The 12,154-nt window shown below is 38.3% G+C and overlaps 1 protein-coding gene across 5 annotated transcripts; it reads right to left on the reverse strand.

The window, feature by feature from the left end:
* Positions 1-634: 634 nt before the first annotated feature.
* LOC110013804 (sterile alpha motif domain-containing protein 3) lies at positions 635-8,578 on the reverse strand. 5 transcript variants are annotated; one of them, XM_078938384.1, is made up of 7 exons: positions 8,048-8,578; positions 7,193-7,235; positions 4,197-4,284; positions 3,133-4,091; positions 2,880-3,047; positions 2,683-2,778; positions 635-1,858 (listed from the first exon to the last, which is right to left on the reverse strand). In XM_078938384.1, exons 4-7 carry the CDS (start codon positions 4,084-4,086, stop codon positions 1,544-1,546), a joined length of 1,533 nt encoding a protein of 510 aa, XP_078794510.1. In that variant the 5' UTR covers positions 4,087-4,091; positions 4,197-4,284; positions 7,193-7,235; positions 8,048-8,578; the 3' UTR covers positions 635-1,543. The 5 variants fall into 5 exon arrangements, with proteins under 5 accessions (XP_078794510.1, XP_078794511.1, XP_023806162.1 ...); XM_078938385.1 differs by lacking the exon at positions 4,197-4,284 and having other exon boundaries at positions 3,133-4,088; XM_023950394.2 differs by lacking the exon at positions 4,197-4,284.
* Positions 8,579-12,154: the final 3,576 nt, after the last annotated feature.

Consider the following 12,154-nt stretch of genomic DNA (forward strand, 5'->3'; position numbering starts at 1 on the left):
GTTATGATGACTGACGTGTCTTCAGGCTCCCTCCACTTGTTCTTCTGAGTCTGCGCCTACTGGTTTGGGGGAAAAAGATTCAAGAAGGGTGGTTTGTGTTTGTCCGGCCGCCAGAATCCACAGCTCTGATGGTTTTAAGGGGTCGTCCGGTTATTTAATCCTTGGAGATTATATTAAGGCTGTTTCAATATTGAATGATAGTATTGTGTCATCGGATGTCTTCACTGTAAAACCTAATAAGTTCACTTCACTCAAACATTTCTTCAAAACTGATTACATAAATTTTTTTAATTATTGTTAACTTAAAGTTTTAAGTTACAAGACTTATTTTTGTAAGTTAATTTGACAAAAAATATTAAAGTTAACCTGACTAAATTTTCTTTGTTCAAAACAGTTTTAATCAAGTTATCTATAGTTAGATTGTTAAGTTCTTACAGTATATTTAAAAGAAGTATATTTTACTTAAAATGTTTTAGTACTTACTACAATCATTTATTTAATTTTAAATTCTAAAATATTTCACATTTTCGGTGATTACATTTAAATCATTAAACATTTTCTTTTACATACATATACTTGAATAGAGTCAATACAAAAAAAAAAATCAAAATTAAAATATTTAGACAGACTGACCATGTTTAATTTATTTTTATTAAACAATGTCAAGTTTTCCCAAAAGCAGCTAAAACAAGTCATCAGTTATACAATTAAAGAGCAGCATTAGGCAATGATTGTAATACCAGGCTGTGAAATCTTTACAAAATTACTATTTAAGAGTTTTCAGGTATCAAAAATAACAATATTGTCAAGTCCGTGTACATTTTACAATTTAAAACAAAAGTATAATTTTAACATATATCCTTCTGTTCAATCCAGTAAAAAAAAAAAACACAATGAGTGTAAATATAAGCAAAAAGGTAAATTATTGCAATGACGGAAAAGGTTGATTATTGTACAAATGCTTTTGACAAGTTACTAACGGAGTCAAGAGTAAACATCTTGAACAACCTGAGCAGTTATAACAATATAACACTATAAAGCCTGTAATCATAAAAATTCTAACAAGGCTTTTTTTCAACAACAACAGTTAGAAGAACTTGTGATTTAGTATTCTCTAAGGGTTTTACAGTTTTACTGCCACAACTTTTAAAAGTAAACATTGTTTAGGCAACCTTAACAAAAAAACAAAACCTGGCAAATAAAATGTGCGTGTGCCAGGCATTTTCACGAAAATAAAAAAAAAGTAAAACAATATTTCCATAAATAAAGTATAGCCTTGAATGAACAAAAAAAACTTCAAAATCCCACTCGCGCAGATTAAATTAAAAGCATCAGCATATCTGCCACCAACCACAATGTTCTTACAGTTCAAATAAAATTCAGGCTAGTTAGTAAGGCTGGATAGTTTTCAGAAACTATCATTGCACACATCCAGTTTAAGTGCAAAAAGAAACCTCCACTTTTACATGAAACAACACTTTCAAAACACAGGTTCAACATGTTGAAATGTCCAAAGTCCAGCAAAAGAATCATTCATATGACACTACAGTTCTGTCAATAGGTCATTTTTCAGACTCAACACTTTGGGCTTTAATTTTTCATCCTCAAGGCCCATCAAAACCTTTTGGATAAAGTCAAATGTGTTGACCAAGGTTTTGGGGTACGCTAGATGAAGGGCATATATCAATGCAAATAATATGACAAATCCATCAGCCAGTGTGGGTACGTCAATAATCGTGTTACCCTCAAGTACAACCATGATCTTGACTGGATGGAACATGGCATTCTGTGGATCAGCACCAACTGCAAGAAGTCCAAGTAGTGTGTCCACAACATCTGGTTCCCTGGACTGCACAACCTAAAGAGAAAAGATAATTAGAATACTGCAACTCTGGTGTACATTTATGTTTTCACATGAAAGGCATCCATTTACTGTAAGATGTACCTTTTTGTAAAATCAAATGAAAATAATGCTTTTGCCCATCATGTATCTCATATTATCTAGGTTGTCATTTTATACCACGCGGGCTGTCCTGTCTTAACACTGAATGAAGTAGATTACGTAACTTTTTAATTCTAATTTTACAAGTTTTTGTTCCACTTATTTTTTTGCCCACCTTAGTATTTAAGCAAAATACACTGACAAACTTTGCAGGACGACTAACAATTTCAGCTGTCCACATACAGACTCATCCATATCTACAATAGCATATTTTAAGGACACAGCTTGACAAATTGTACAGAATATTTTAAAGTTAGATGAATAAACATTTCTTCAAGCATATTCATAATTGTCTTATTAAACATTTTAATTACAACCTATTGAGTGAGACTTGAAAATCCCATTGGTGCACATTCTCAGACTGTCATGGATTTTTTTTTTTTTAAAGTTTCCATTTGTTCAAATAGATCAGGGGTGGCCATTCCTGGTCCTCCATATCTGCAATCCAGTATAATTTATACATTTCCCTGCTTCTACACACCTTCCAACTAATGGTCAGAATCAACATAGTTACCGTCTGTCCAGCTCTGTGAGTGACAGACATTTGTATCACATTTATGCTGAAGCAAACATGCTGGATTGCAGCTCTCCAGGACCGGGATTGGCCACCCCAAATTAGATTCATCACTCAGATATTGTATTTGTTACTGTCATGGTACATTGTAAACATTTTAATTTACCTCACAAGTCCTCAGAAAGCTGGAGGTGTCTTCTTGGAGATAGGCAGGAAGAGCCTGAAGGACAACTGCACGTCTAACATGAACATCAACTTGTTCCTGCAGTGTGAGAACATGACATTGATGAACAACCCCCACAGTTGTTCACTAAATCTTGTACAGACATGCATATGAATAAGCCATTATGAGATGTCACTGACCTGGAGGTCGTACATTGTGAAGAGCTGGCCTAGAACATCGGACACCTTCCCTGTGCGTGAAGCTTTCTTCCTGAATATGCTCTGAAGGCGAGGAGTATGTTGGTCCAACACAGCAAAGAAGTGGTTCTTCAAGTTAATGTTTGTAATTCTGTGAAACTCTGCACAAATCTGCACAAACACAAAAGGAATGTGAGTATGTGGCTTAAAACATTATACTATTGCATGTACAATTTTATTTAAAAAAAACATTCACCTGAGATTCCATTTTTAGGGCAGGCCAGCGTTCCAAGATGTCAGCAACTGGCAGGTCATCACTGATTATTTCTTTGCGCCGCAGGGCAAAGGTGCTTTGCATTAACTTGGTGATCAGGATGTGATCTTTGTCAGTCTTTTTAACTTCATCTATAATCTGCAGTCTCAGTTGTTCTAGGCTGGTAGCATCTTCCCCTCTTGGAAAATTGGGGAGAAAATTGAGTTCTGCTCTCTTTGGTCTTTTAATGCCAGTGTGTGCAGCTTGTCTATCTGGATTATTTTTGCTTCTCTTTCCAGAGTTCACTGCTACCTCTTGAAATCCAGCACGACTTAACTTAGCTCGATAATTCCCCATTTTAAACTTGAGGCTATTTTTCCAGCCATACCACCCTGTTTTAGAGCCTGGCTCTTTCAGACAAGGGTGATGAGTAACAAGTGCCTCTGCTACCACTGAAACCTCTTTGTCATTGGGGTATGCTTTGAAACTGTGCATTGTAGCTGCAAGAGCTTCAAGTATGTCATGTTTTTGGCCCCTGGTCAACTTTAAAGACTTTCCTGTTCTCTGATAAGTACTATTTCCCTCACTAAGTATGAGTTCAACCTCATAAGAAAAAGTCGGCATTGGGAAAACCTGAGGCCATTTATCAATCCTCTCTGGCGTCATAGCATGGGGCAGTATTATAGTGTCATCCGATGCTATTGAACTTGTATCGCTCTCAGGTCGCACAATCTTTAGCACAGCCTTCTGAGGAAGTTCTTCAATGTCTACAAGGGAGCAAAGCTGCCCATCAAAGTCTGGGTCTTCATAAGAAAGACTAAAATCAAAGTCTAGTTTGAACTTGTCTTGTATCATTCTCTTTAGCTCATCCACAGACTCTGGACGTGTGGATAATGTCATCTTTCTGACAATGTCTGTGGAGATATGTACATGGAGGAGGAAGTTCTGTGCAGCCATTTCTACTGTTAAAGAGAGAAAAAATATATTCAAATTTGTAAGTGCAAATGTTTTCTAGCCGTTCAAAGATGCTACATACATTTTCATTTATAAATGAATAATACCCTTACAAATCTTTGATCAGAATAAATCGTTTCTGGGTTAACAGCAAACGTCCATCAACATTGTATGCTGAGAGACTGAGTGTGTCATTCAGTTCTGAAAGCAGATGCATAGAGAATATCTCTGATGACATTAGCTCAAATGACCTCAAATGCTCATAATACAAACACTCATAGTTCCTGCAAAGAAATGAAACAGATTTGTTCATGAGCAATATATCATGAATTTTGCTGAATCTTGGGAGTCCTCCTGTCTGGCCTACTGACACAAACATCCCTTTGGCATACTCTATGCCATCTACTGAAACCTTCGATGTGCTGTATATGCTTTGGCTGTTTGTCTTTGCTTTGATGAAGTCTTGTGCAACTTTGGGCAGATTTTCTTCTGAAACAGATGAGACATGCGAGGCCTGTATGTGGGGTCTGAAAAATGCTGGTGCACTGAGATAATATGCCATCATGTACTGGTGTCTGGTAGCTAGTGTTTTCAACACATTCTTGAAGTTCTTTGCATCATTAATGACCCTTTTAAAAAAACGATGTTTTCCTTCAAACCGCATGGTCCACAGGTGAACCAGGGGACCAAAGTTTTTTGTCATCTCTGGATAATGCTCAACATAATGATGTTTTGGTCGAAGCCTCTTCTTCCACTTTCAGCTTCTCCCATCAGGGGTCACCACAGCGAACAAGTCGCATGGTAAATTTGGCAATGTTTTACGCCGGATGCCCTTCCTGACGCAACCTTCTCAAACCGGGCTTGGAACCGGCAGAGGTAGAGAAGGGAACAGGGAGCAGCCCGGAGTCGAACCCGGGTTTCACGGACGGAAGGCGCCGCAAACCAGCACGAGCTAAACTGGCTCGTTTTGGTCGAAGCCTAAAATCTGGAAACACAACTTTAAGACCCTGCCTGTGATCACGTATTTTAGTTTGCATGTACTGAATAGATTCTTCTGTGAAGCCTGGAGATAACACATGTTGCACAATTTCTTTTAGATCCATCAGTATGTTCCATGCTTCATCCCCTTCAGGGACTTTGCTTCCTAACATGAGTGGCAATAACCTCAACAGGGTGGAATTTTCGTGCCCATTTCCACCAATGCTTTGTTTGGCTGCAAAGTTTTTTGGGATTGGCTTTGGTTTATCAACTCTATCAGAGTGCTGATATGGAAACGTTTGGATTTTTGTATTCAGATATTCAAGAGTGAAATACTTCCGTCGAATCATTTCACCGATGCACAAGGCCAACTCAACAGGCACAATCCCTTCAAAGAGATCGTGCAGTATATCAGGTGGGAAACCAGTAATGGGATGAAAATGCTGCAATGTCTTGCTGAGGGCACAAGCACCTGTAACACCAAAATGTGTTGAATATTCTCCCTGCACAACATTTTGCACATGAAGATCGTGAGATTCTTTTGTTCTCATGCAGAACTCTCCATCAGAAACCTCGGTGGTCTGGATTTGCTCTGTGGTACAGCAACAGAATCTGCATATGTAATTTCTTCTGAAAGACTGTACAAAACCAGCAAGACCATGGGCAGCCAAATTATCAGCTGCCACACAAAGCACAGTCCCCTGAATACATTCACCAAGTGCTTCAATGAAAATTCCATCCTGTTCTAAAGTTTGCAAGTCTTTTAGCAAAGGTGACAGGACAGTTTCATAACTGTGCTTTTGGAGGTCAGACACTTTGCATAGCAGGGCTAGTTGTATAACATGCAAGCTAGACCTATACTGACAGGGTATATTAGCAAGCAACCAATACACTGCACATATCTTATGGATCTTTCTACTCGTTCCCAAAGGATTGGCTAGTTCAACATCATCCACATACAAAATCAGAGACAATTTTCCAGTTTCTGATAGAAGCTTATTTGCTTTGAAATATGCCCCATCTTCATGAGACACATAAACTCCAGGCAACGATTTTGTAGCTGCCTGAAGCTTATCGAGAAGCTCAGTGTTTTTGAACATCATCTGAAGCATTTGTAGAACTGGAACATAAACAGTGTATCCACTTGAATCTAAAGTATGTTGTATTGGCATTACCAGAGGGTAGTTGTTTCTTACAAATGTTTTTCTTCGTTTTGTGGTAGACAGCTCTCCACCCTCTGTAGTTGCACTAACAAAGACATTACTTTCGGTGATGGCATCCACCAACTCTTGAAGCACAGCATCACTGATGGACTCATTGTGTTCTTGCAGAACAACAAGGATGGTCTCTCTCACAAGAGGCTTTGACAGTGCGAATATCTGCAGCAAACTGTCAACCATGTCTTGTATAGCAGTCTCTGAAACATGAAGAACGCTGTGCATTTTCAAAAGCAGAGATGATACATTATTCTTCAACTGAAGTTGCAGTTCTTTGATGTCATAGGCAGACTCATTGGGAATCGAATCAGAAGTATCCAGCTCAGGAGATTCGTGAGAAGGACCAGCTTCGGAAGACTCCAGGGGCCTTGGCTCTCGCTGATTGCAAGTTTTTGTTAGAATTTCACTCTTAAAAGCTGAACTCTCCCCATCTGGATGATTTCTACTTTTGTGAGCATTAAAGGAGGAATATACATTTGTACGGTATTGACAGTTTTTGAATGGACAGTCCACTACTTCATGTTGCTTTGTGTGTGTCCTTAGATGACTAAGAAGAGTTTTATCATTAAAGGGCTGCTTGAAACTACACAGAGGACAAATAAATGATATGCATTCATTTTGATAACTACCATGTACAGTTGCCTGATTATGTGTTCGTGTCAGATGAATTTTCAAAGCATTTACTGACTGAAAAGTGCAAACACATTCGTCATAAAAACATGGAAATTGGCTAACTGAGGAGACATTACAATGACACAAGCGATAGTGTTCAAGTACTTGTGTCTTTTTCTCAATGACAGCATTGCAAAGCTTGCACCTCAAAGCCATTGCATATCTTTTTTTCTTGTACTTTTTACCAAATTTAAAAAAAAAAAAAAAAAAAAACACTTGTCATTTAGTCTTCATGAACATACCCAATGAAATCTCTCCAGACTGGCCAGGTGCTTCAGTTTCAACCTAAAAAGAGAATATAAAATTAGTTAGAAGTTTCCCTAAAAAAAAATAAAACATGACAGATTTGACAATTATATAGTTCATGGCAATATATATTATGTAGCACTCATGTGCTATATAATATATATTGTGTATATATATTATATACACTATTATATATAATAGTGAAATGAATATTAAATAAATAGTCAAAGGAAATATTTACAAAGCATAATTTTTAATTTTTTTTATTTATGTATCTTAATTGCTTTGAACAGGTGCCTAACACATTGTTCACGCTGGCATCTCCAATGTCTCCTGATTGATTCATTAACGTCCAGCTTACTTGCAGCAGCTCTATTTCCCTCCTGGATATAGACAAATCCATCGTTTTACTTCAAAGCTGCATCAGATTCTTTTCTTTCTGTGTGTTCGTGTCTGTCCTGCTGTGGTTAGCCTTGAGAGCTAAAAGCTAACGTTTTCTTCTTGCAATGACCTCGTCCATCTGTCTGTTTCTGCTCTTTGCCCCCTGCTGGCTATTAGCGAAGAGAAATCTAGCCACTGGGTCCAAATTAGGGGGAAAAAATTCCCGCCTTACAGACCGGAAAATACGGTAGCTCTACATCATTATATAAGAACGGTTGAAACAATTACTTACTTGAGAAAATGAACAACAATAAACATGCAATATTTCAAATAAACAGATAACGTTACGTATTCAGAAAAGTGCAAGTTCAGGTTTAAAAAAGTGATGTAACCTGTAAAATAACCGTTTCAAGACAGAGCGACTGTCAAGTTTCAGTGAAAATTCACATGAAAATGGAAATATAACTTACCAAATATATGCGCCCAAAGAGAAGGCCAATCCGATGGCGGCAAGTGCTGCAAGAACGGCAGGATAACGTAGCTTCTGAAGATCAAAAAGCTCCTGCATGCCACCATACGTTTCTATAGCGTTCAAAATAGTACAGCGGCGATTTTTTTTTTTGATGAACTATGGTTAAACTTACAACGTTACAGCAGTTGGAAAACTTTTTAACGTAACAGCAGTTGGAAAAACTTTACCACAGCCGAAGAAAGTATCGTTAATGAGGAGTACCGATGAGAGGACTGAAAAACATGGCCGAAGTTTTCACGCTTGCTGAAGAAAAGAGGCGGAGCAAGTATGGTACGTTCATGACGTCATTAATTTTCGGCTCAAATCTTTTGCGTTATGCTTCTAAAGACACTTAAAATAATTAAGTCCTGTAAACTTAAAACAGAAATTTTGTCAACACGACTCAAATAAATAGATGTGAAATAACTTTTATACTTTTTTGAGTGATTGCAACTTATTTTTTTTAAGGAACCTTTACTGTTTGGGTTTACAGTGTTGGTTAATGTTTAAATAACACCTTGAGCAACTTCTACCCTGAACGTTGGAAATATATCACATGCGCTCTCAAGCTTAGTTCAAGAGTTAAATCTTGTGTCCACACAGTCACAGTCTTCTGTCTGCCTTGCTTAAGCAGATGACACTCTGCTAGATGCATCCCCATTTAGAGGCTTGTTTTACTCCGCCTCTAAATGCTTAAGGTTCAGTCTAGCAAAAATACTATCAAAACCTATGATCCCTCATGGCTCTCAAGTTCTCTTTTTGCAGTATTCAGACGCCCCTTGGCTAATTAAAATTTTAGTAGTCTGTACTTTGTTGTCCACCAATTTGAGAACCACTAATATAAAATCCAGCTGAGCTGTAATCCTTTGCTACGTGGGATGTTGACCTTCCTCATCTACAAATCTCCTTGGCTACTCTTCCCATCTCCTACTCCTCAATGGCCTCCTGAAGGTGCGTCCCTCTGAGACTGTCAAAGTTTACTTTTCTTATCATTTGATTATATAAAAAAATTGGTGTTAAGATTTCGTGCAGGTCATATATTTCACTATCATTTCACTGTTGGAATTTGTAATTATGGTGGTTTCTAGGGTGCGATAAATCCACAATGGGTCTTTACCTTAACTATCTACTAAATTTCACTTCTCAGATTTGTTCTTTAAAAGCACTGTTATTTAATTTATCTCAACCATTTTGAAACTGATCAGTTTCTGAGTTATTTATATATTCTTGTCAAGACTAATACTGCTTTGTTTTTATATATGCATCGCATCCTGAGCCTGCGAACCCCTACGCCCCGATCAGCTTCTCCGTTTCCAGGAAATGATGTCACCCATTCCTTGATCTGGTGCTGCAACGATGACTGCTCGACGTACCTATTGCTGCACTGAAAGTGACGGAGCGGTGGACCTCCTCTGCATTCCAATGACACTTCTGACTGAATTAATTAATCAATGTCAACCGCAGAATGAATGTAAATTATTCGATTATAGATGTTAAAAGAAAATTATAGCCAGGTGTAAGCCTCAAAATTTAGGATGTTCTAAGTTGTATCATAGTATGCGCGAGCTCGAATCTGATTCTTAAGTTCATTTGTGTATAGTATGCCAATGAAGCATAGTAATTATGGGCGTTGAACTCGTTCTTAATATTTGGATGGAACCTCAATTAAATGGATGTTCCTTGAGCGCTTATAATTGGTATGCCAAATGGAGAAAATTGTGGCTATTAAGCTCGTTCGTGATACTGTCATTGGGAGCTTCGAAATAATGGATGTTACTTAAGCGCGTGTATATATATAGTTGCCAAAATGGAAGAAGTTTATGGCCATCAAGCTTGTTCTTAGTTTAATAGAAATTTGAATAATGGCTGTTAAGCATGTCATAATACGCCATCGGAAGCTTTGGATTGGATGTTAAGTTAGTGTCTCATACGGGTTGTTTTGGGCGGTTTAAATTATAGTTCCGCACAGCGTTTGTGGACGTGAGCTTACGTTCTAAGATCAGGTATGAGTAATGCTTATGTTGGCTCCCCTTTTATTTCTTTCCCTCTCTCTTTCAGATAGTATGTTCCCCTAGTGGTTTCCACGAACAGGAGCGGCCCAACGGTCAATGGTGCCGGGTCACACATAGCAGATCCACTAGATAGTATGCTCCCTTCGTGGCGCTGTACTCGAACGGGGGCGGCCCAACGGTCAATGGTGCCGGGTCACACATAGCAAATCCACTAGATAGCATGTTCCCTTCGTGGCGCTGTACTCGAACGGGGGCGGCCCAAACGGTCAATGGTGCCGGGTCACACATAGCAGATCCACTAGATAGCATGTTCCCTTCGTGGCGCTGTACTCGAACGGGGGCGGCCCAAACGGTCAATGGTGCCGGGTCACACATAGCAGTCATACTGGGAAATGAAATGAAAATGGAATGCTGCCAAAAACACACCCCATTTTATTACATACTGATTATACATTCACATTTTTCTTCTTCTGGATGATTTTAGTGTTGGGGGTTTTGTTACCCAAAAGTGTTATGGAAATTTCTCATGGAATTGAACGGAGCCTTATGCCAAACGAAAATATGTGAATGCCAACTTAAAGAATGTGGAAAATGTCAAATAAATATTTCTTACTGCAAGAGTTGTCTGACTGAAATGAAGATTTATCGTATTTCGGGCAGATACTCGCTGCAGTGTTTTTACAGGTAAATACCCTAGGGCGGTTCAGTCAATTAACTCACCTGCTCAGCGTCCTATTTAAGCCCAGGAGCGCAGTCGTTCATTCTCTTTCTTACCTTCAGCGCTCATTCTTCGCCCCACCCTCCTCCCCGGCTTCCACCTGTGGGCTCCGTAAAGGGGGGGTTTTGTTACCCGAAAGTTTTATGGAAATTTCTCATGGAATTGAACGGAGCCTTATGCCAAACGAAAATATGTGGATGCCAACTTAAAGAATGTGGAAAATGTCAAATAAATATTTCTTACTGCAAGAGTTGTTTGACTGAAATACACAATAACTACTTAATAATAATGCAATGTTCCCCTTTCTACGTGGAAGTTTTATTTCTGATCTTAAATCAGGATTTCTGAAAAAATCATACTGTAATTTTATATTTCCTCTGGGTTTAACATCTTATTTTTTTCTCATTGGCATAAATGAAGGTACATCTGGAATCATGAGAATAAAAGCAGTGTAAACACAGTATAAATAAGTGTATATGTGTCATGATGTTTGGTATACTTTGTTTAGGAGCATGAGCGGGCAATGTTCTCCATGGGGGCAGAAAGGAACCAATGATCTTTTCAACAGTCCTGGTCTCCCTTCCTATAGAGTTTTCTTGTCTGCTGGCAGGATTTCTGTGCTGATGGTGTTAAACGCCTAGCTGAAATCAACGAAAACCATCCTGACACACTGTCAGTGTCGGGATGTTCTAGGTGTTTTGCTGATTTCACACAATTTGACCTCAAGCCAACCTCTACATGCTGGCTGTTATGTGTTTGGCTCACTGTTCAAAGATGGAACCCACCTAACTCCTAATGCATGGACAGATGTGGGAGATTTTGAAACATACCTGAAAGATTGGGAATGTGATCTGCTCTGCATCTTTAAGCGAACATATTCCAGCATCAAAAACACTGCAAGCCACACGGTTAGACCATTAATCCATAGAAAAACACAAGTAATTTAAATAAAATCATGAAAGTGAGAATTTAACAGAATTCCTTTATATCAACTAAAAATAATTGCTTCCCACACCTATATGTAAAGAAGTTAGCTAATGAAAAGAAAGGAAAGTTGTGTGTTTTAGTTCACAAGTTATCCATTTAGACTTAATTAGCATTTTCTTTTTATCAAAGTTCGCCAAAAAATCCTATCAATACAAATCACCTGCAAAGTAACCCAAAGTCTGGATTTTGTTCTTGGTGCCACATGCAACCACCAAATGATACGTACACCTTAAAAAGAACTCACACCATGATAAGTTTGTTCCATCTCATATTTGATGATCTAAAGTGAAGATATACATTCCTGTGATGTAATCAGGCTCCCATTCTGCTTTAAGATTTAAAGCAGCTG

This window comes from Oryzias latipes, chromosome 20 (genome assembly GCF_053564925.1).
Source record: "Oryzias latipes strain Hd-rR chromosome 20, Olatipes_Hd-rR_3.1".
NCBI classification, from domain to species: Eukaryota; Metazoa; Chordata; class Actinopteri; order Beloniformes; family Adrianichthyidae; genus Oryzias; species Oryzias latipes.